This window comes from Lissotriton helveticus, chromosome 12 (assembly GCF_964261635.1).
Source record: "Lissotriton helveticus chromosome 12, aLisHel1.1, whole genome shotgun sequence".
Lineage (NCBI taxonomy): Eukaryota > Metazoa > Chordata > Amphibia > Caudata > Salamandridae > Lissotriton > Lissotriton helveticus.
In genome coordinates, this window is record NC_136073.1 from 851,562,117 (window position 1) to 851,587,214 (window position 25,098).

Sequence of the window (25,098 nt, forward strand, 5' to 3'; positions counted from 1 at the left end):
AGATTTTGTACTTGAGCTGAAGCTTTCTCAATGCAACGGAAGCGACTTACTGTGTCCGCCCGTGTTGAGAAATTGTGTCGGGACTCGTCCTAGCGCTCAATTCTTCTTGCACGCCAACTTAACTTTGGCGAGCCATGCGAGGGGAAAACTCTGTTTAAGGCAATTTTATTGCCCTGGTTTTATTAGAACATTTGGTTGCCTTAAACACATTGGCAGAGGTCAGGGTTAGGGGGGATAGCCTTGGACTGGTGCTGCTCATATCTTAGTAATAGACATCAGGCGAGTCACTTTCCACCTTTCCGCTCTGATTTCAGGACCACCCCATTTAAAATTTGCCTCAGACTGATGCCCGGATGATACGCAATCATTGTGTCCTATTTAACTATTACGCTGATGACACCCAATTTATGATCTCTGTAGCTAAATCTTCCCCAGCCTCTTGAACATTTCATAGCAGTATGAGGCATATGTCCACTTGCTCCTTTAAGTTCAGTGGCGATAAGACAGGGGTACTATGTTCCCTCCTAGGAAAGATACCATGGCTTCTGCCCTTTGATTTCTGCTCCAGGCCAGAGGAAGCTCTTCCTACCGCCTCTTCAGCCGTGAGAATCCTGGGGTTTTAATTTGACATGGACCTCTCTCTAACATCTTAAGTCAATAAACCTTACTATACATGTTTTGCCCTCTTGAAAACACTTTGGAGGATTCTACCTTTAGTTCTGACACATTTGCAGGTCATTTGTGATCCAGGCAGTGATTCCGAGTAGACTGGATTACGGAAACTCCATATTCCTATGCTCTCATGACTAATTGTTCAAACGGTTGTAGAGGATTCAGACCGATGTAAAACAGCTGGCATTAGCACATCCCCATCATTCCTTAGCTGTTGGAGCCCGACCTTGTCACTGAGATGCATCACTCCCCACGCAGCTCCGCCGAAGTAGCTGCTGTCCCTAACCCTTGCTGGTAAGAGTTTGAGGCCCTCCTCCACCTGCAAGCCCCGCCTGCGCCTAATCCCTGGTGGTCCAGTGGGGAGCTTCTCTGCTCTGCCGCTGCTCTGCCCTCTACACTCTTTTTTCATCTCTTGTTCACTTTTCTTCACTGTTTCTGTTCTTTTACTGCTTCTGCTCTCTTGCCTCTTTTTGCACCATTTTTCCCCATGCCCCTGCTCGCTCCCACTGCCCGCTCCCTCCTGCGCCGATTCCCCCTTCCCAGCTGTCCATCATCCCCCTCACACTATTTATGGCGGCTGCCGCAAAGGCAAACCAGTCTGTGCCCAGACCGCGCCCAGCACCCCAAACCTTGGTTCTCGGACCATCCACCACTACAAAGCGAGCACCCACCACGCTCCCAACATCGGACGCGACACTGCCTCCCACCGGGCATTGCCGATGGACACCCAAGGCCCTTTATCATGCTGGAACTGCAGCCGCACCTTCCCCTGCCACCGCACACGAGCCCCAACCCACCGCATTACTATTCAAAAACCAGACCTGGCAGCCTAAACTGCATCCTGCTCAACACATGCTCCCTCCACAAACATGCCGTGGAGATCTGGGACCTGCTCAACTCAGTCAACCGCAACATCGCCTTCCTTGTGGAAAACTGGTTGAACCCCACCTCCACGCCATACATCGCCACCAGCATCCTGGATGGCTACAAGATCATCCACAAGGACTGTGTCTACAAACCAGGGGAAGGTATCACCATGGTACACAAAAGCAGCCTTTGCCTCACCACCCACGTGGACGACCTCTCAGCCAACATGAAGCACCTCCACTTTCAGGTCCAGACCAACCCAAACACCATCCTCCGCAGGACCTTCATCTAAAGACTCCCCGGACCCCGCCCACCCTTCAGCGATTCCATCAACTTCATCACATCCCACTCTCTCCCCTCCACAGACTACATCCTCCTCGGCGACCTCAACTTTCACCTGGACAACTCAAATGAGTCTCTGCTGGAGAACCTCGCCACCTTCGTACTTGAACAACCGGTCACCTCGGCAACCCACTCAGTAGTACACACGCTTGACTTCATCTTCTCCGCCAGCGACATCACCATCAGCTATACCACAGAGCTCCAGTGGACCGACCACTGATGCGTCCCCTTTGCCATCATCAAACCCACCATACTCCACCATGCCCACCGCTACTCTCATAGAAGCTGGAACAAGGTCCCTAAAGAATAGCTCACCACCGTCCTCAGCGAAACTCCTCCACCGACAGCCAGAGACACCAACACTGCAGCATGCAACCTCCACCGATGGAACTCTGACTGCACCTAAACTTTGGCTCTCCTAAAGAAAACTCCAAGAAAACCAGCTGGTTCTCCCCCACCCTTGATGAGTTCAGCGTGCCTATAGACGACTTGAGAAAAGATGGAGGAACAGAAAGCCCTAGGAAGATCACTCAGCCTTTAAGACCACACACTGCCACCTCATCAGAACAACAAAGAAAGCAGCCCACAAGAAGGGATCAACGCCAATGGATTAAACTGCAAGGCACTTTTCGCTGTGGTCAAACCATTCACAAGACCCAGCACAGAGACAGCAGACATCCCCCCCTCCTAAGACCTCTGTAACAACCTCAGCACCCCTTTCCACTGCAAGATCAGGAAGGTATACAACAGCTTTGACAGCCTCAATATCCAAGACCCTCCCACCCCACCCGCAACCACCGCACCCTACAACGCCGGAGCCCAACTGACCCTACTCAGCTGGACCCCCTCACAGAGGATGATACCCTCAGGATTTGGAAGAGCATCCACTCAGGAGCACCCTCAGACCCCTACTTGCATCACATCTTCAACAGAAACAGCATCACCATTGTCGCTAAACTCTGCCACACCATCAGCGGCTCCATTAGCTCTACCACCTTCCCGAAGACTGGAAACATGCAGAGAACAACCCCTTGCTGAAGAATCCCTCTGCTGACCTGACGTACTACAAGAACTTCAGACCCATTTTGCTTCTCCCCTTTCCAGCCAAGGTCTTCGAGAAGCCCATCATGCCGAACTTTCCGAGTTCATCAAAGCAAACCACAGCTTAGACCTCTCCCAATCAGTCTTCCGAAGCAATCACAGCACTGAGACCGCCCTCCTCGCCGCCACAGATGACATCAGTGCCCTCCTCGACTGAGGCGAAACCGCAACCCTCATCCTCCTGGACCTCTTGGCCGTATTCAATACCATCTCTCACTGCACCCTTGCACAAGAATCCACAACTATGGCATCCGCGACAAAGCCCTGGAATGAATCTGCTCCTTCCTCACTGGCCAAACACAGAGTCGGACTACCTCTTTTCCTCTTGGAACCCAAAGAGTTCAGCTGCAGAGTGCCTCAGGGCTCCTCCCCGAGCCCAACGCTTTTCAATATCTACATGGCCCCGCTTGCAGCCATCGTCAGGAACCATGGACTCAACATTGTCTCCTATGCCGACGACACCCAGTTGATTCTCTCCTTCACCAACGTACCAACAGTCGCCAAACAACTTTCACAAGGGGTTGAAGGCTGTCGCTGCCTTGGAAGAAAAACAGCTGCCTCAAGCTCAACTCAGAGAAGGCAGACGTCCTCATCATGGGCTCCACCCCCTTCACTTGGGACACTCCTGGTGGCCTACAGCACTTGGAATCATACCCACAGACCACGTGCAGGACCTTAGAATCATCCTGGACTCCTTGCTCACCATGAGCCACCAGATTAATGCTGTCTAATCATCCGGCTTCCACGCACTATGCCTGCTCCGAAAGATCTTCAAATGGATCCCCACCGAGTCCAGAAAGACGGTCATCCACTCACTCGCCAGCAGCAGAATAGGCAATGCACTTTACCCCACCATCATCCAGAAACTCATTAAGAAACTGCAGAACATCCAGAACGCCTCCGACAGACTCATCCTCAACATTACCCGCTGCAACCACATCACCAGCCACCTAAGAGACCTCCACTGGCTCCCAGCCAACATAAGAATTACCTTCAAGCTCCTCACACTCCTACAAAGCCATACAGGACGCTAGACCGGTGAACCTCCACCACCGCCTCGCATTCCACATGCCCACCAGAGATCTCCGCTCCGCCCAACTGGCCCTGGCTACCATCCCACATATCCGTAAGAACCACAGCCGGAGGAAGATCCTTCTCCTATCTCGCAGCGAAGACCTGGAAAACCCTGCTTCTCCACCTCAGGCAATCACTGTCACTGGCTCTATTCAAGAAGGACCTCAAGACCTGGCTCTTCGACAGAATCACAGCACTTAGACAGATCTGCAGCTCTCCCCCGTCACACCCCTACCAGCGCCTTGAGACCCTTACAGGTGAGTAGTCGCGCTTTACAAGCCTCTGATTGATTGATTGACTGACAAAATGCACTGGCTTCCTGTGCCTAAATTCCTATGTCTGAAGCATAAGGCCATCCATCAGGAAGGACCCGCTCACCTGAAAAATAAATTCCTCCAGTACCAGCCACTCGCAGGCTGTGGTGTTTCGATGGTAATTTTCTTGCTCTACTGAAATTCAAGCATTTACATACTAGGGGTAGATCGTTTTCCCACTCAACCATCCCTCCTTTCTTCACTCAATCACAGAACATTTTAGGAAATTACTAAAAACATAGCCTTATGCCCATTAATGCAAGCATAAAATCGAATCAGTATGACATTCAGCAGTTACTCAGAGCAGGTGCACTTTTGTGGATAGCAATTGTGCTTTATAAATGTAAAATATATAAAATAAATAAATAAGTGGCATACACAATAGGAAAAATAACAAGCAGTGGCAAAGCCAACAGCTCTAGCCTACACAAGATGTATTGGCTTTGTCAACGTCTTTTAGCCATATTGTAGAGCATCACGGCTGCAATGCAGCATGGCTAAAAGTTAGAAAAAAGCAGCCAGTACTGGCTGCATCATAGCACTTTTTTCCAGTGGGATGGAAGAGTGCAAGCAACAATGCGGAGAGGTAGATGGGAGTTTGACACAAACAACAACAATGGGGTTGGGGAAGTGGGCGGGACAGGCAAGCAAAGACAATGCGGAAGAGGGCAACCAACGAGGCAGGTTGGCAAGCAATGCGATAGGGCGGCAGACGGGCAGCAACGCAGGAGGGCGGCAGGCGGGCAACAGCGCAGGAGGGTGGCAGGCGGGCAACAACGCAGGAGGCCGGCAGGCAGATAATGCGGAAGGGAGGCAGGCAGGTAACGCGGGAGGGTGGCAGACAGGTAACGCGGGAGGGTGGCAGACAGGTAACGCGGGAGGGTGGCAGACAGGTAACGCGGGAGGGTGGCAGACAGGTAACGCAGGAGGGTGGCAGACAGGTAACGCAGGAGGGTGGCAGGCAGGTAACAACGCAGGAGGGTGGCAGGCAGGTAACAATGCAGGAGGGCTGCAGGCAGGTAACAATGCAGGAGGGCTGCAGGCAGGTAACAACGCAGGAGGGCTGCAGGCAGGTAACGCAGGAGGGCGGCAGGCAGGTAACGCAGGAGGGTGGCAGGCAGGTAACGCAGGAGGGCAGCAGGCAGGTAACGCAGGAGGGCGGCAGGCAGGTAACACAGGAGGGCGGCAGGCAGGTAACACAGGAGGGCGGCAGGCAGGTAACGCAGGAGGGCGGCAGGCAGGCAATAAGGGCAGGCAGAAACAAAAGAGGGGGGCAGGTGGGACAAGGCAGGCAACAACGCTAGGGCATATAAGACAGCAACACCACATTGGGATGGGGCAGTCAAGCAGCAATACATTGGGACAAGATGGGTTTGTACGAGGAAGAGAAGCAACAACTCACCCGGGATGGACCAGCCAATCAACAACACGGAGGGCAGGTGAGATGGGGCAGGCAAGCAAAAATGTAGGAGGAGTGGTTGGGACCGGGCAGGCCAGCACCAACATAGGAGGGGGGCACGCAATGAGGTAGGTGCGGTGTGTGGGGGGGCAGGCAAGCAACAATGTGGGAGGGGGCAAGCAACAACACAGGAAGGGGTAGGCCAGCAACAACAGGTAATGGCAGGAAAGCAACAACGCGGGAGGTGGGACGGGGCAGGAAAGCAACAACACAGTAGGAGGTGTGCGGGACAGGGAGGAAAGCGACAATGTGGGAACAGGGCAGGCAAGTAACAACGGGGTAATGGGGAAAGTGAGTAACAATACAAGAGGGGGGCAGGTGGGACAGAACAGGAAAGCAAACTGGAAGGTAGGGTGGCCAAAGCTCCCATTGAAGAGTTTCTAATTATTCTGTACCCAGTGATTGGAGGAAAGTTCTATGGGGAACATTGATGGAAATAAAACGCCATGTCAACAATTTAAAAATACTTGTCAGGCAGTAATATAACATGAACACAATGCAATCAGGGAAAGTATCGGACTTCCTAGCTCACCTATTTTCATTCTGTCCCATAGGTTAGTTAGCACCTTTCATTTCCCAACTGATTAGTGCTTTTCATTCACGTATAGAATAAATCACCTCACTATCAAGCAGATTACGCTCGCTCGTGAATTAGTACTTTGTCCTTTCACACAAATGCTGCTCCCTGTAGTGCAATCCTTCTCCTTTCTCCCCATGGATTATAGCCCCTCATGAACTATAATGGTCCCTCATATCACTTCCAGTTTGTGGCCCTTCAGGTATCCCCAAATATTAGTTTACCATTCATCTAACATATTATGGTACCTTATTCCTACCCATCAATTACACTATCTCATTCAACTGTTTCAATACCCTCATTCCTTGCAATGACAGTCCCTCATTTTTCTCCAGATCATCGCCCTTTTTTATAGGTATGACATGTATTCTTCCGTAATGATAACAGTACATAATTCCATGCCAGTACTACTGTCCCTCTATCCAACCTCTATAAAACGTATGCAATGTATTCCTATAGCGCAACGTTCCATATTCATCTCCATTGACTACTGCCCTCCATCATCTCTGCCCCTCATTAAAACCCAAAATTTACGGAAAATAATTTGTTGCGATAACAGCCCCCGCCCCCCTTTTTCGATAAAGACCATTGCCTTATATATATATATATATATATATATATATATATATATATAAATAACTTTGGCTTCTCTTCTGGGATAACAGTATCCACTTCAAAATAAGTATTTCTGTCCTCTTAATAGAACCCAGACCCTTTTACATTTACACAGCACAGCGCATCCTTATTCCTGCCCTTCATACTTCCTCATGACTTCGTCTCATTGCTTACCACATATTATCATCACTCATTGCTCTTACTACTGCAATCTATACAAAGAAACTGAAGTTAAGGCACGGAATGGTTTGTTTATGTGCACATGACTAATCCCAGTAACCAACAATAATCAACAACACTGGACTAACCACTAACCTTGGGTTTCAGAGCAGCATTACTGACTGACCTAAAGCGCTTCAATGCCTGGTCAGGGTTAGTACGCGCTATATAAATGCAATTACAATAATCATTTCCACCTATAGATGTATGTACCCTCAACCTCCCATTTGTGTCTCTCTTTTCTCAACAGGGACCAGTTTCCCACCAATGTGAATAGCCCCATACGCTTCCAAGTGTTTCTCCCACCTCCACTCACCGGAGATGCCCTGGTCCTTCCCTGCTCGCCCTCTCCCTCAGCCTCAGCCGGATGCCACAACCACAGCCCCATCTCTCGCTCAGCTGGCTACTCCCGCAGACGTCACTCGGCACCACCTCAGATCTCCAGGATTGGCTGGAATATTACTTCAGGAAGACCAATTTTCCGATTGGATGGTTTTTCTGTCATTCGCTTGCAGCCACCCACTGAGAGCTCTGGGGCGTTGTAGAAAGTAAAATGCCGCTCAACGATTGGTTCACGGTGTTGTCAATGAAATGATCTACCGTCGCCGCGAGCAGACTGTCAACCACTACTTCCTTACTCGGTCTTTTTCTTATGTCTTCCGGTATATTATTAACACTGTCATAGAAAAGGGACAGTAAAACGTATCGAGTAGAATAAAAACAGACAGTCGTTGGCATTCGTAGACTCCTTTCTCTGCGCTTCTCTATTTATGCGAACGGCTACTGCAGCCTGTAAAACCAACCTTCTGCGTACTACGATGTTTAGCTTAAACGCCGTCATGTGTGCGTCAACGTGTGCTTTGTTTATCTCCCTTGTCCTCTTTCTATGTTCACGACGCAAGAGTTGCAGCCATCTTGGGATGTTGCATTTTTACATACGGTAAATATATTTTGGATACTTCTACTCACTGGGTAATGCTGTGTGGAATGATGACTTCTAGCATCAAAGAAAGCCTGAAAGCTCATATTTTAAGATTTTAAATATCCAATTAGAAAGATTTTCCCTCATACATAGGGTATTTTGACTCAGGGTATTTTGCTCACTTGTAATGTTCTCATGTATCAGTTCTATTCCTATTGTAGAGCGCTCTGACACCTTCGGGTAAACTCCGCGCTATATAAAAACGCATAAATTAAATAAAATAAATAATAATAAACGTACTTTCCCCTGTCCTTGACATAGCGTGGGAATGATAGTCGAGCTGTTCAAAGATGGCGCCAGACTGAATTAGTGATTGTTCGCCTTTCAGGACAACGCACGCGCTGAAGTAAGACGTGACCAACACGTATCATTAGATGGTAGGTTAGGAACACTGCTCCTGCCATACCTCACCCCGTTCATGACGGTCGCCATCTTAAAATTAGAGCTTTTACAGTGTATGTATGGGCACCGTCTTTAAAAGAAGTTGATTAAAACCAGAAATGTTGTTAAATCCATCAAAGCATAGATTTAAAATATATTAATTGAAATGCGCATTCATTTTATGAGAACACCACACGATGTATATTCATATTTTTAGAATAATAGGCGCTTCCGAAGTTTACTTTAAATATATGACGAATTCATCACTTGCCGTTTAATGCTACTAATTCTGGTCGTATGAAATTTATGTAATGAGTTATTTAAAGTCTAACACGGATGATTAGACTTATTACGTGCGAATATATTTGCCACGTTGCCTGAGAGATGCAGGTTGTTTTTTTTTTTCCATGACGCGGAAGTTAATATTGAATCTTCACCGGTCTATGACAGACATGGGGCTTGTGTTGCTGCTCGTCGGCACTCTGTTCCTATGCACAGCTTCGTGTCAGGACACTCCAGACAAGGGATTTGCTCTGATCACGACAGGTGGTAGCAGTGCTAATGAGGACACCGCCGAGGAGGCAGTGGTGGAGGATGACCTGGACCTTGAAGACCAGCAGGTCTTCCAACCCACCCATGAGTGGCAGGTGGTGAGACCTGGCCAAGCTGTGCCACCTGGGCTGCATATACGACTTAACCTGCAGACAGGAGTCAACGAGGCCAAGCTGCAAGACACAGAGCCTGCTGTGAAGAAAGGTGCAAAGAAGGAGACAAAGCTGCACCTGGACCCTAGCCTTTATACCCCACAGGAACTCAAGGAGGCTCTGTCTAAAATAAAGGAAGATGCAGCAGCTGAGAGCCCAGAGGAGAAGAGACGTAAGGAGAAGTTCAAGCAGGAGTTTCGCCCCATCGAAGAGCTCAAGCAAGAGTTTGAACGCCTTCATATGAACATCGAAAGTGATTTTCAGATAATGGAAAGGCTACTTCAGATCCTGAACAGCTCCACGTCCACCCTAGATGAAAAGTCTTCTGCCCTATATGACCTGGAGTACTATGTCCACCAGGTGGACAATGCCCAGGACTTGCTTCCTCTTGGGGGTCTCCAGCTGGTCATTAATGGTCTTAACAGTACAGAGCCACTGCTAAAAGAGCGCTCTGCATTTGTTCTGGGTGCTGCCCTCTCCAGTAACCCAAAAGTTCAAATAAAAGCTATGGAAGGTGGTGCCCTACAGAAGTTACTGGTCATTTTGGCAACTAGTCAACCACTGCCGGTAAAGAAGAAGGCTCTCTTCGCGATGTCATCGTTGCTGCGACAATTTCCCTATGCCCAGCAACATTTCCTTAGATTGGGAGGTCTTGATGTGCTCAAAGGTCTGTGTAGGGATAAGGAGACACAAACCCTCTCCGTTCGTGTGGTGACACTGCTGTATGACTTGATTGTGGAAAAGAAGATTGTGTTGGAGGCTGCAAATGGCAGTGAACTTGAAAAGGAGAAAATTCAACAGTACAGCCAGGTTGATTTCATCGGGGCGGTGCTGGAGCATGGCTGGTGTACTCTCATTCCGGGCCTCCTTAGTGTGCCGGAGCATGACCATCGAGAAAAAGTTCTGAAAATCATAAAGCTGCTGCTTCCCACCTGCGGAGACTCTTTTAAAACCGATAAACAGCTGGGTACAACTTTGTCTATTCTCTTAAAAGAATACCAAGATCTTTGGACAGAAGAGCAACAGGAAGGGGAAAAAGATGGGTACTTTAAAGAGATTTTTAGTACTGTAAGTGGCATAATGGAAGGGTTGAGGTGATATATGCCCATAATATTTGACATTTCAAATTAAAGCAGTTTCAGCACTTTTTACCTATTTTGTTGCAGTTACAGATCTATTTTCCACAAAACAAATTCATCTTATGTTCTTGGTTATTATACTGTGCCAACCGACTTTCCTAACTGTTATATTCAAGGTATGTTTGAGTCCACACAGTTCTCTTATTGAATGTAGAATGATGAAGGTGAATTATCCAGAGTTACCAGTAGAGAGTTATCTGCTGTCGGGGGTCCTGTTCACAACAATGTTTCTCCTAATTAGTTACAGTAAAAAACACCATCCATTTCTGGAACAAGTGCCTTCTTTTCACCAGCAAACTCCATTTACCTTCATCCCACTGAACGACAGATGGCATGTCTTGTCCTACAACTTGCTGATCCCTGTTTAGTACATTCAGATATTTCTAAAGACTTGAGTGCGTTTGGCATACCTGGTTACTTTTCTTGCCCTTGTCACAAACATTTGCGCTGAAGTTTTACAACGAAGAAGAACATTTACAGCCAACATATGCTATGAACAGTGACCATAGTGATTAAGGACTGCAGATCGGAAGTAACCAAAAAGCAAGTCAACAAATTGGATGTAATTAGTAGCGAATGATCAGCTATGTTGAACAAGTTGTAACCCTTTGGACTTAGGATTTTGTCATTTTCTTGAATAAAGGAATGGGAGGGTTTTGTAGAGTGCACAGCTACCCAACAGAGTATCCTAGTGTTGAGAGGTGAGAAACTATCATAAGCAGACCTGCTGTAATTCATTGCATACTATAGAAAGAACTGCCATTTGGTGATCAGGAATGTTGTAGTGGGTACTGTTTGCTTCTACATTGCACTCTGATTCACGTCTTATGATGAACAGAAAGATATGTTGTCAAGTTTAATACTTTAATATTGGAATAGATTGTTAAATGTTAAATACATTATTCTTAGTGAAAGCCCTTTTCCATTGTCATCTATATAGTTTACACAATTGAGTTGAAAATGTGACTTGATTCAAATATACGTTTGCTGTTGAAAAAAAGTGTTACTTTCAGTTTCATGCAAACATTGTTTCACACTTCACATGTACCTTTAGCGCATGTAATTTCCAGCAGCACTAACCCCAAAGAAGCAACACACACACATAGATAGATAGATAGATAAAGAACACCTTTGATGGACCCCATGCAGCCCAGGTATGCAATGTAGCCAGCTAACATGAGGCACGCACTAACACTGTTCAATGATATACACTACACCAAAACATCTGACAGACATTATATAAAACCAATCATATACGTGCCATGCATATTGGTATTGCCACAGTCATATCAAGACTTCCTACCTTGATAGTGCACGCGCTAGCAAGCAAAAGAACACACTGGAGTTATTAACACAAATCCAACAATGTCTTTCCAGGATAAAGTTAAGATAAGGGCATTTAGGGGAGGTACCAAGAGGGTGCAAGGCCTTCATCCGACCTCTAATGACAGGAGATGCAACAGTGATGCATTGCATAAATTGAAAGCTAGGGTGTTTAATAAGAGACATCTAATTCAACCACAGTAGAGAAGGCAAGCATGTACCTGCGATGGCGTGGCTTTAGATTAAGGATGGAGTAGAACTTCTTTGAAATGTTCAGAAGTTACACAAGAGCTTTTTTCCAAAAAGAAAATACACAGAGATGACAGTCTCTAGTATACCTGCATACAGGTTCACATCAAGATCCATGAACTGCAGGTCAGGACTATAATGTAAGGCCCTGCCCGGAAGCTATTATCAGAAGATTAAGCCAGGTGACCCAAAAGCAGCGACCACTTATGGTTTCTAGGCTAGCAAAGAACTTAATTCCACTACAGATGAACGATAAAGTTTGCTTGAGACCGTGACGCCCATGTGAAACTAAGTTTAAGAACTTGTTGAGAACGGACAATCCAGATGTATAATGTGGGGAGGTGTGTATTGTAAAAACACGTTCCACTCAATAATGACATTATTTCCCAGTGCAGATGGTGAGCAGCAAACAACTGTTAAAAGGAAAAAGCTTGGAAAACTGTGTGCCTGATCCATGACGGTTTTAAGTTTAACCGAAGGAGAAATATGTATGTACAATGATCCCAAATTACATCACTGTGCATATGCAAACAGTCTCTTCCTAAAGTCCAAAAACATGGTCATTCTAACAGGGTTGTATTTTCTGAAAAGGTAGACTCTAGCAGGAAGTCACAACAAGCAAAAAGGGCTGCATTTTTAGAAGTTTAACCTCTCCTTCAATCCAGACCAATAGCATAATCCAGCCTTATCCATAGGTCCCAAGAATTTGGGGCACTTAGATATTAGAAGGGCTGGTTCCAATCAGCAAAGTGTTTTGAAGACTGGGCCCAGACATCCTTGGCTGTAATGATGTGGAAACTCACAGTACAGGAAGTGGCGCATACAGGAAGAGGGCAGGCATAATGGTTTAGCAAGAAACCAGCCCCATCAGAAATTTCTGAATAGGAACCCAGTATCATGGGTATATTGATATATCCAGGTTATGTCTAGCAAGGATGGGGGCAAATTTGCATGAAATTCTTGGCTCCGTACACAAACCATCATGTAAAGCAGCACCCAAGCGAAGGGCCACAGCACTGGGGCGGGCTGCACAGTTTTTACAGGGGGAGGACCAGGAGGCAGACTCTATCCCCGTATTGCGGCAAAATGACTACTCCACTGCTACCACCGGTCTGTCACCCCTCAGCCTGGTATAAGGTGCAACAGGCTACCCTCCAATATGAATTGGGTTACATTTTGGTTAAGCCTTGTGGCAACCTTTTGCAATATTAGGAATTGTATCCCTTCATCTAATACGGTGTGTCGCGCTGAATGAGACTGTGGCGCAATCTATCCCTTCCACATCCTCACTGACATTATCGCTCTTGCAGACTCCCCATAGCAGTCTGACCTCTTCTTCTGCCTGGCATACTCTGGTCTGTAGGCCATTAATTCCTCCCCTGGGCAGAGCAGAGGCAACCCAGCTGCTAGCTATTGCCTCTGGCCGCAGGCCAGGTTGTTCTTTTGTAAGTTCACCCTCCCTAATTTTTTCTTGACCATGTGTCTTTGCACCTGACCGAGAACACAGACTCTTGTTTGTTAGGGACATTGTGGATAGGGTGACTATTTCCCTCCTGGTTCATTATGGTCACTTCTCAGGCCTGGATATTTGTGTGCTAGCCTAATGCATTTTAGGCGCGTTAGTCTTGTTTGCATTCATTAAGTAGACAAACACCTTGGAAATCAATGATTTCTAGGTGAAAAGTGCAGGACTGGAGTCTGTGTCCGTAACAACCTGGAGTGTGGTGGTCATGCTACTCGTGGACAATGAGTCTAGAAACTAATGTGGACCGGTTATCTTGTGGAATTTGCACCCTTGTTTCCTTTTCAGAATTTGCTCTCTTAGATGCAGACCAACTCCCTCAAATCAGCATGACACCCTTCACACAGATTTGCAGGAGCCTGCAGTAGGAAAGTGCTCTTTTTTGCATGATTACTCCCCACATTTTGCCTAACATCTGATGCAATCTGATTTGATGTCCCCAGGGTCCCTTCCAATCAGACTCCCAGGGCGTATGTTCATTCCCAAAACTGTACCTTTGTACCCACTCACACAGCCGGACACACGCTCGACCCTATCTTCACCTCCAGCAAGCACATCTCCTTCGATCGCACTACAGCTCTCCACTGGACGGATCACAGTTGTGTTCACTTCAGCTACAAAACCACCCTGACCCACAACCGTCCACAACCTATTCCTCGGAGAAACTGGAACAAAATCACCACCGACCAACTCCTCACATCACTCAGCCAAAACCCTCCCACCCTCTCTATGGACCCAGACCAAGCGGCCACCAACCTCAGGCATTGGATTACCCTCAGTGCAGACGAATTAGCACCCCTGAAAAAGCAACAGATGAAATCTGCCAGCAAAAAGGCTCCCTGGTTCAATGACGAACTTAAAGAATCCAAGAAGCTATGCCGCACCATAGAGAAGAATTGGAGAAAAAACCCAACCTCAGACAACATGGCCTCCCTCAAGACAGCCACCCGCAAACACCACCAACTGATTCGATCCGCCAAGAAATCAGCATTCAAGGATCGTCTCGACAACAACACTCATAACAGCAAGGAACTCTTCAATATCGTCAAAGAATTCACCAACCCCACCGCAGCAACTAACGACATCACTCCCTCCCAAGACCTCTGCAATGCGCTATCCTCCTTCTTCTACAACAAAATTGCCGACATCCACAACAGCTTCGAGAATTCTCCCAGCGATCAACCCGCACCATCCCCTTCAGATCCTACTCCTCCAACTAACAACATCAGCGCCTGGAACCCAGTCACCACTGAAGACACCATTCACCTCATGAACTCAATACACTCTGGCTCGCCTTCTGACCCCTGTCCCCACCACATCTTCAACAAAGCTGACTCCATCATCGCACCCCAACTCCTCGATGTCATTAACTGCTCTTTCAACTCTGCCACCTTTCCAGAAAGCTGGAAACACGCCGAACTCAGCGCCCTTCTGAAGAAACCCACAGCAGACCCCTCAGAACTGAAAAACTACCGACCCATATCCCTCCTCCCTTTCCCGGCCAAAGTCATAGAGAAAGCCGTCAACAGCCAGCTCGCCGCCTTCCTTGAATCCAACAACTCCCTTGATCCATCTCAATCCGGGTTTCGAGCCAAACACAGCACCGAAACCGCCCTCATCACAGCGACTGACGACATCCGAGCACTCCTGGACAACGGAGAAACAGTGGCCCTCATCCTACTCGACCTTTCCGCCGCTTTCGACACAGTCTGCCACAGCACCCTTATACATCGCCTCAGCAACATCGGCATACAAGGAAAAGCCTTGGACTGGATCATCTCATTCCTCGCTGGGAGAACTCAAAGAGTCCGACTTCCCCCATTCTACTCAGAGGCCACCGAAGTCATCTGCGGCGTACCACAAGGATCCTCACTCAGTCCCACCCTCTTCAACGTCTACATGAGCCCTCTCGCCTTCATCGCGCGTCAACACAACCTCAACATCATCTCTTACGCCGACGACACCCAGCTAATCCTCTCCCTCACCAAAGACCCCAACACCGCCAAAACGAATCTTCACGAAGGCATGAAAGAAGTAGCCGAATGGATGAAACAAAGCCGCCTTAAACTCAACTCAGACAAAACGGAGGTGCTCATCCTAGGATCTTCCCCCTCAGCTTGGGACGACTCTTGGTGGCCGTCAGCTCTGGGCACAGCTCCCATACCCACAAACCATGCACGTAACCTTGGCTTCATCCTAGACTCCTCTCTCTCGATGTCCAGACAAGTCAACGCCGTCTCGTCCTCCTGCTTCAACATACTTTGCATCCTCAAAAAGATCTTCCGCTGGATCCCCCCCCGAGACAAGAAAGACTGTCACCCACGCACTGGTCACGAGTAGACTGGATTATGGTAACACACTTTACGCCGGAATCACAACAAAACTACAGAAAAAACTCCAGCGCATCCAAAACGCGTCAGCGAGACTCATATTAGACATCCCGCGCCAAGATCACATCACCGGACATCTAAAAGACCTCCACTGGCTTCCGGTCAACAAAAGAATTACTTTCCGCCTTCTCACCCACGCACACAAGGCCCTCTACAATCTAGGACCCGAATGCCTCAACACTCGACTGTCCTTCTACAAACCCACCCGCCAACTAAGATCATTCAATCAAGCCCTCGCCGCAGTCCCGCGCATACGAAAAGCCACCATGGGTGGCAGATCCTTCTCCTTCCTGGCTGCCAAGACCTGGAACTCACTCCCCACCCACCTCCGCCTTACTCAGAACCACATCTCCTTCAGAAAAGAACTGAAAACCTGGCTATTCGACAAATAATTGAACCCCTTCCCCCAGCGCCTTGAGACCCTCTGGGTGAGTAGTGCGCTATACAAATGCCTGAACTTGAACTTGAACTACCCACAATTGGCACACCTCTGGCCACAGGTAAGCCCCTTGTACAAGGTACCATGGATACCACAATTAGAGGACCTGTACCGTAACACCCACACACTGCCATTGCAGGCTGCGTGTTTTGGTGGAGAGAAAAGTGAAGAGTCAACATGGCACTCGTCCCTGTGTGCTATGCTTACAACCCACTGCCTGAGGCCTAGGTAAGCGACCCCTCTAGCAGGGTGGACTAGCCTCAGGTAAGGGCACAGTGGCATTAGCCCTGTACCCCTAGAGGGTCTAAGTTCATTCTTAGACATTGTAAGTGTAGTAAAGCCATTAAGAGTATATTGTCTGGGCATTGGTCTTTACGAACTCCACAGCTCTATAATGGCACATTAAACCCATACTGATGTCTGAGCGGGATTTAATGTAAAATGCACTGAGAGGGCATCTTAGAGATGCCTCCTGAAAAACGATCAGCCCTGGTGTGGTTTCTGATGGATGTCTGTCATTTGCCACCTTCCTGACAGTTTTCTGGACCCCTGGGCAGAGAGCCTTCGCTCTCTGGGTCCAGAAACAAAGCCCATCCTGGGAAAAGGTGTCATGCCTCCTCCCCCAGCATGGGCTGGGTCCACAAAGGAGAAGCTTCAAAGGCCTGCTGCCTTTGTGAGCTGTCCCTGGCTTTTGCTGCCCCCAGCAACGGGCTCCCACCGGTTCTGCCCCCCACTTTGGGTGGGAGAAGCAATGGGAAACTAAGCTAGGAGAGGAGTGCCCACCTTTGCCAACCCCACCCCTCAGGTGGGGGAGGCGAGGTGAAGTACACATCTCAGTCCCCTCAATCTTGAAGATGAGGGGACCCAGCCAATCAGGAAGAGGCTCATGCCCCCCTCCCACTGGAGGGTGGCATATCATGGGGTGTACTCACCCCAAGGAAGTAACTCATTGGTCCCGACCTCCACACCCCTTTTAACGGCCCTGAATCTAGTATTTAGGGGCCCCTGAACCGTGCCTCCTCAGACTTGAGGAAGAAAGAAGAAGGACCGAAGAGCCGTGTTGACCCAGGAAAAACAGAACACCAACTGCTTTGGTCCCAGCCCTACTGGCCTGTCCCACCTCTGACCTGCCTACAGCGAAGCAACCAGCGTGTTCAGCAGCCCCCCAGAGCCCAGCGGACCTGACCTGCATTCACGTTACTGACTCTGTCTCCCATGAGCACTGGATTTGCTAAAAAAAGACTCCAAGACCAGAATTCGGATTCCAGCGACTCTGCGATTCTGCACTTGACGCCCATGGCCCAAGTTTGAGTGGCCCAACTCCACAAGGAGGTCTCCCCAGCGATCCTGACCTGGGATCTGGTGATCCCCGACCTCTCTAAAGCCTTGAGATGACGCCTGCAGCCTCAACCTGAAGGGACCCCCCAACCGCAATAAGAGCTGGATAAAAAACCTGCCTCCCTTCATCAGACGCCCATGGCCTTGGGTGGCCCCACCGATGGTGTCCAGGCATCCCCGAAGAATCCAACTTACCACTCCGGCGGTGGTTGCCTTCAGGAAGCCTCTCTGCTGAGCCTGCAGTAACTTTGCCGAACCGAAGGTCTCCATTGAAAATCACGGGGTCCCAGACGATGCCATGGCACCCTGCACCCGGCCGCCCTAGTTTCGCTGGTGGTGCAGCTCCTGTGCTGATTGTTGACCCCTGCCGTGCTGACCTTAACCCCAAGAGTTTTGCTCCCACACCCTAGTGGCCTGCTTGTAACAGCCCCTTACTGAAGGCACCCATAGCCTCATTGGCTAAGATTGGGCCCGCACTCTGCACACGGCTGCCCCAGTGCCGCTGGTGCTGTAACTCGAGTGCCCATCTAGCCCTTGGGGACCCTTGGGCCTAACCCCTGAAACTCCCACATTCCGATTACCATTCGTCTCCCATAGGAACCCATGTCATACGATATTGGACCTGAAATGTTCTAAGTGTTGAACTTGTGTTTTGTATGGGGAAAACAGTAACTACAACTCAAGACAAGAAAAGTCTTACTTACCGTGTATTGTGAGACCCTTAGGTGTGGTAGCTAGGCATACCACCCCCAGTACTCTGCATAATCTAAAAGTAATAAAAAAATAATTACTCTGTAATTCAAACTGCTTTTAAAGTTATACAAACCTGTAACAACTACAAACCCATTCCCAATTGCATTCCTGTGTAAAGGTTTACCATTGAAAGTATATTATACCTACCTGTACCAAGTACTCCTTGGTTCAAGAAATAAAATACAAGTATACCTTTTTTATACTTACTTAATTGGTCTGGATTCTGCCTCTGGGTGTGTGCCATCAGTCTTGATTGAGTGAATACAACAAAACACACCCTCTGGATAGGACTAACTGCTCGCCCACACTATCACCCTACTGGTATTTTGCTGTTTGTCATTGGATCCAGATACAACCAGTAACATTATACCTGCAACAAGTCAGGATTATTGGCTTTGCCAATGGTTGTTAGTTGCATAAGATAAATACAACTATGGCTTTGTTGTATATAAACTATAATAATAAAAATGCTTCAGTTCTGAAAAGATGACACTGTGAAAAAAGTAAAACCAGTCTATTTGAAATTACATCAAAATCTTTGAGCAATGATGCTGCTACTGAGATTAGATTTTTTTTGTTCACCCTGAGGGTGAAAATGGAGACCCGATAGTTATTTCCTTAAGATAAATAAGCAACAACTATGGCTTTGTTGTATATAATATATAACATTGAAAATACTTCAGTTCTGAAATGATGAAACTGTGAAAGAACATAAACAAGCCTATTTGGAATTACATCAAAGGCTTTGTGCTACTGTTGAGTTGAGATTTATCTAAGGGCGAAAATGGAGACCCAAGTGGTTGTTAGTTGCATAAGATAAATAAGCAAACACTATGGCTTTGTTGTATATAATATTGAAAATGCTTCAGGTCTGAAAAGATGAGATTGAAAGAATGAAAACAGGCGTTTTGAACTGACAAAGGCTTTCTGAGCAGCAGTGCTGCTGCCGAGTTGATATATATATTTTTTTCACCCTGAAGGCAAAAATGGAGCCCCAATAGCTACCTGTCTTAGCACCTGCTTTGAAGTACCAGGATCACTAAAAGCCCGGCCTGTTATCTCGAGGAGAACGAACTCTCATAAAAAGGAAATTTCAGCTGATGATTAATTCACAATTGGTCACATAATGTGACAACAGCGCCATCTACTCTCGCGCAGCTCAAATAGAAAGAGGGAAATGCCTCTTGGGATTGTTTTGTGAAGGAAGGTGCCCTTCCTGCACAAAAACAATTCTGCCTATGTTGGTGCTAGGCAGCAATTTGTGCGCCAACGCAAGGGGAAAGGACTTGAATGCACTGTATTTCATAAATACAGTGCATTCCAGCCCTTCACTTTGGTGTAGGGCAGCTCAGCAAAAAGGCTTGCGGCGCTGCCCTACGCCAATTTCTCATAAATGAGGCCCTTTTTTTTAGTTACACCTTTGACCACGCCCCTACACTCACTGACCTTTGGTTTTCTAAACACTGTTTAATATATGGGGAGAGGAGTTGGCCTAACGGCTAAGGCGCTCGACCTCGGACCTGGGGATCTGACCTCGGACCTGGGGATCTGGGTTCGAGTCTCGGTAACGACGCCAAAACCTCCTGTGATTCTGGGCAAATAACTTAATCTCCCCGTGCCTAAAAAAAAAAAAAATGAAAGTGTGTCCTCATGTAAAAAACGTAACTTGTGCTATGTAAAGCGCTCTGATACCTGATTCGGTTCGGGTCTAGTTCACGCTATATAAAACTCTACCAAAAAAATATATATTATTTTCCCACCGTAAAAATGATTTGCTGTGGGAACTGGAGGCGATTATGGTTGTCGATAGTTGTCGATGATGAGGAGTACCAGATTCTAGAAATGTTTCTCAAAATTTCTACAACATTTTGACTAGGGGGGTCTCGGCATCAAAAAGGTTGAAGACCGCTGGCTTAAATGCACTACACAAGATCCTAATAGGGTGATCCAAGTCATCAAAATTGTGTTATTGAACTTTGAATGCGGAATTCCCTAATGCATCATCCATTATAATACCCCAGGCAGCGTGAGGTGGAGAATGGACTTGTATCTCAGTGGCTCCCTCCTCTCCATGCACCCAGTTGCCACTGGCTGCTCTGCCTGTAGTATTTGCTTTCAGAACTGAGGAACGTAAATCACAAGCAATCACCTTGCGCTTTACCTAACTACTGATTGCCATTTTATTTTGCAATGGAAGGCAATTACTCAATCAATTTTAAATATTCAACTATTCAGTTTTCCAAAAACGTCAGATGATTGGCAACAGTTTAGGACGGGATTTTATGACTTTTGGTTCAAAATATTAGCAGGAGAAATGGAAGGAACTTCATGTTGCTCTACCGACCTGCAGTTCTCATCTTTGACCACTAGAGAGCGCATTCACTCCGTTGGTACATTTAAGAACTACTGCGCTGACGCTATGCTACCACACAAGGGCGCGCCAACACTAATTTACTATTTGGCACATTTTGTCATTTGAGGCTTTGTTTTCGTTTCCTGCATATCCGTTTCCTAAAGGTCTTTCCAGGGAACAAGAAACTGACAATTAAGCTGGCCATATTTTTCTTACAAATACAGGAGAAAGTGAATACCAACAAGCGTTGGTAAAGCCAATTGGTCAAACATTGGCTACCACTTTTGTTTTTTGCAATTCTTGTTTTTCTGTCATGGTTTTTGTTAAAACTTAATTGTTAAGGAAGCTGCTTAACATTGACTACAAATATTTTTGGGCCTCAAGAAATAGGTTGCCTTAGTAGTCCTTGGCACTGATGGAAACTACTTGGTGCGTGGATATTTTCCTTGTGAAAGGGCATAACTCTTTCTCTCACAGTGAAGTTAGCAATGGCTGAAGTGCCTGAGCCGCTGTCCCATGCTGTGTGGCTGGAAGAAAAATGTAAACGACAAAACAGCAGACCAATGGAGGAAGAGGACTTGCTGAAAACTGATATATGTATATTATGTGGTAAACATCGGTTACCACGAAAAATGTTCCCAGCAGAGAATTACAACGCGGTCGTTACAATGACTGCGTTGTAACCACGCATACAATTACTCCACAAGTTGGAACAGTGACTGGGCAGAAAGTGTTGGATTTAAAATCCAACACCTTCCCTACTGTTGCACATACTGGAGTTGGAATAGTAAATTATACTATTCCAACATCCATCGCCCCTCTGCAAGTCGCTGTTACGGTATGCATGGTTACAACGCAGTTGTTCCAACGACCGCGTCATAATTCCCTGCGGGGAAAAAGCATATTGTATGTATACATTATGTATCTATAAAAAGAAGGACAGCAGCTGCTTCTGTGGTCCTGCTTTCAAGGAAATGCCAACCATTTTGGTTTATTTTCTAAGAAATTAAAAGAGATTCTGTTAGCAGGAATAACATAGGAAATAGGGGTTTACCATTGTCTAGACCCCTGCTGGAAAGAGGAAAAATTGGACAGCTGTCCACTATTGATCCTAGCTGAAGGTTTGTTCTACAATGCCAAGAACATCTGACTGAAGTGAACCTTTTTCAAGGGTATGTAAAACACTGCATGCAGACAAATCCAAGACATCTTGTCAAAAGCCTTTTCTGCTAACAGTGCCATAGTGAGTGTCAGGGTGTTCAGTAGTTTGCTTTTCATTATAACATGACTAAAGAGTCTTACTTTATCTGAGACAAATCTCCCCTTTCTCAATCCAGTTTGGTGCTGTAAATAGTACATTCAATGTGATGCAGTCTTTCAGCTAGGTTTTTTGCATGAATGTTATTATCTACATTAACCCCTTCACTGCGGGGTGTTTCCCCCCCGCTGTGCGGGGGGCCGCACGCGGCGCCGCTGTGCGGGGGGCCGCACGCGGCGCCGCTGTGCTTGTGACGAGCTCAGCTCGTCATGAGGCAAAGTGGAGCTGCACTCATGACGAGCTGAGCTCGTCACAGCCACACCCGTTTTGGAACGTTCAGCACAGCGGGGAAATTATCCCCGCGTGCTAACGTTCCAACGGCCGTGACGAGCTCAGCTGGTCATGAGTGCAACTGCACTGTGCCTCATGACGAGCTGAGCTCGTCACAAGCACTCAACGGGTTAATAAGAGAATGGGGTGGAAATCCTTCGTTTACAGCAGAGCCTTTCATTTAGAATAACTACTATATTTGCTTACAAGGCTCTCTTTGTCGTCAACAATATCTGTGTAATAGCTTTTAGTGCTTAAAGTATAAAGGACTTGCTCAACTACTAAAACCTTAGGCTTCTGATGGAAGCACACACTGGACCTTTTGATTAGATAATATTTAAAGATTAGGAATCTTGATCAAATTCAAAACATTCAGAAAATTGTTCTCCACATAAAAGGTAAAGCTTTAGATGCAGATACAAACCATTTGTTACAATAGATCAGGTATAGAGTTGTCTATTGCATCTGAGATAGTCTAAATTATAAGTGGACATCAAAGGATACTTCATCTAAAATGGTATTCTGCTATTGTGAAGTAAATTTCATGTTTCAACATGAGAATTCTGTGGGACATCTCCATCTCAAAATCACTGTGGAACTTTATCCCTAGTGTTTCAGAGAGCCAGGGCTCGAGGAAAGTCCCACAGGATGCTGATGAATCATCCTCCACACCCTCAGGAAGACCAAATATTCTTAAGTTACCTCTTCTATTCTGGTCCTACAATTCTGTTCTTCTTCCTTCCAGAACACCAATCTTACTTGCAAGTTTTCTGAATTATTTTTGTGATTTTGGTTCCATGCTCCAGGCAACTTATTCACAATTTAGATCCAACATCCCACACTCATGGAGATCCTTCGTCACTCCTATGATTTCATTTTCCATCATGTCCGTATTTCTTTTGGTTGATTGTGCCAAGTTGTAGTGTTGTCACTGTTTGTAGTATCAACTCCCTGGAGGAACTGGTGTGTGCCTTTATTTGGGGATTCTGAGACTAGAGTTTCTGGTTTGGAGTGTTTCTGACCAGCCTTTACCCCTTTCATTGTCATTTTTTTATGGAGTCTGCCATCTTGTGGCCTGATTGAGGATGAATCTCACTTATTAAGGGTTGAATTAGTGTGTCAGTGTATTTGCCCACCATGACTGATGTCGCTATTTACTTTCCAATGTTTTATTAAACTCAGGGGTACCCTCTCAAAGATACTTTCAGGTGCAAAGATTAAAAACTCCTGCTGAAAGTCTCTAAGTTGCCTGAAAAAGATAATAAAATTAGCTTGATTATGACTAAGCTCAGGTAAGATCCTACTTCTGGGCAATCTCAAGTGTATTAGGCCAGATGTCACTTGGATGTACCCACTTGTGTGTCAGGAAGTAATTTCTTCTTGATGAGATCAGTGATGTAGTTTAATTCCCATGCTCAACTCATGGACCTGCAGTATCGGGGATCAAAGCCAGCTTGTCAATCTACACTGGATGTTTGCAATAGCAAGAGTCCAGCACTGCATTAGCTGTACCTTCCACCTGTTATGTTAGGTTAGTGGACTCTTGTATAGCGCGTGACTCACCCGGGGGCATCTCAGCGCTAACCTAGAAAATAACAAGAAAGAGGTCCGGGGAAGAGCTACATAAAAAGGGAAACAAGATTAAAAACAAAAAAGCTTTAATATGTTTTCTAAAAGCCAAATAGGAGGTGGATTTACGCAAGGTCTCTGGTAGCGAGTTCCAATACTTGGGAGCAATACATGAAAAAGCTCTGCCACCCGTACGGGTAAGACGAATGTGGGGGGTCTTCAGGAGGGCCAAGGAATTTGACCTTAGATTGCGCCCAGACACCTGCTTACAGAGCTTTTTTTAGGTCTCGGACTAGCGTCGCACTGCGCAGCAGTGTGGGCAGAGTCCGAGATTTTAAGTTTTGGCAGTACGGGGCTTGAACCCGCCCCTCTTCTCCATTGGCTGGTTTCCTAAACGGAGGCCATCCATTGGAGGAGAGGGGCTTCACTCAGTTCAAGCCCCGTCTTTTTGCGATTCGGGGGCGTGTTTTTTGCAGTTTTTAACTCTGTGACGTCATCCGTCACTCAACTGCAAAAACCACGCCCACGAATCCGAAAATGGCGGAGCTTTTCTTATGCCATTTCGCCCCGACCGCCGCCGCAAGAAGTCGCCGAGCCCTCGCCCCAGCCGGTGCTGTTTCTCGTTCTGCTCGCTCTTCGCCCCCCCACCCCCCTGTTTCTCGTCCCGCTCGCTCTTCGCCCCCCGCCCCCCTGTTCCACGTTCTGCTCGCTCCTGAGTATCAGCGTGAACTGATCGAAGGGTGGCTGCCCCAGACAGGACAGTCGGGAGGTCTGCTGGCCGGTGCAGGGGGTGTGTGTGTGTGTGGGGGTGGGGGGGTTGGGAGTACACGTATCTATTCCCGGAGCGTCCCAAGGAAGGGCATTGGGTGCCACAAGCCAAGGCACAGACCGTGGGTAGGGAAGTGGCAATCCTACTAGAAACAGAACCGGAAGACGAGGGCAGAGGGTAAACAAAGGTAAACTGGGGACCTTATAAAGTGCGTGTATGTGCGTGTGTGGCAGCGGCCGTAGAGAGTTCGGATTATATGTGAATCACTGGTGTGGGGGCAACCCAAACAGGATGAGTTTTCCCATCACCCCGCCACCCTCCCCTCCCTCCCCTCCCACCCCCCCCCACCGCACCCGACC

General features: G+C 47.2%; 2 protein-coding genes across 2 annotated transcripts in view; one reads left to right on the forward strand and one right to left on the reverse strand.

Annotated features, from left to right (window-relative positions):
• The window catches only part of DAPK3 (death associated protein kinase 3), a 51,607-nt gene extending 43,929 nt beyond the window's left edge, over positions 1-7,678 (reverse strand). Inside the window, exon 1 of the mRNA XM_078669738.1 lies at positions 7,557-7,678. The gene's annotated coding sequence lies outside the window, so the exon portion shown is untranslated. The remainder of the gene's footprint in view (positions 1-7,556) is intronic.
• Positions 7,679-8,984: 1,306 nt separating this feature from the next.
• On the forward strand, positions 8,985-11,360 carry SIL1 (SIL1 nucleotide exchange factor). The gene has a single exon (XM_078668422.1). The coding sequence runs from the start codon at positions 9,011-9,013 to the stop codon at positions 10,403-10,405; it is 1,395 nt and encodes a 464-aa protein (XP_078524548.1). The 5' UTR covers positions 8,985-9,010; the 3' UTR covers positions 10,406-11,360.
• Positions 11,361-25,098: the final 13,738 nt, after the last annotated feature.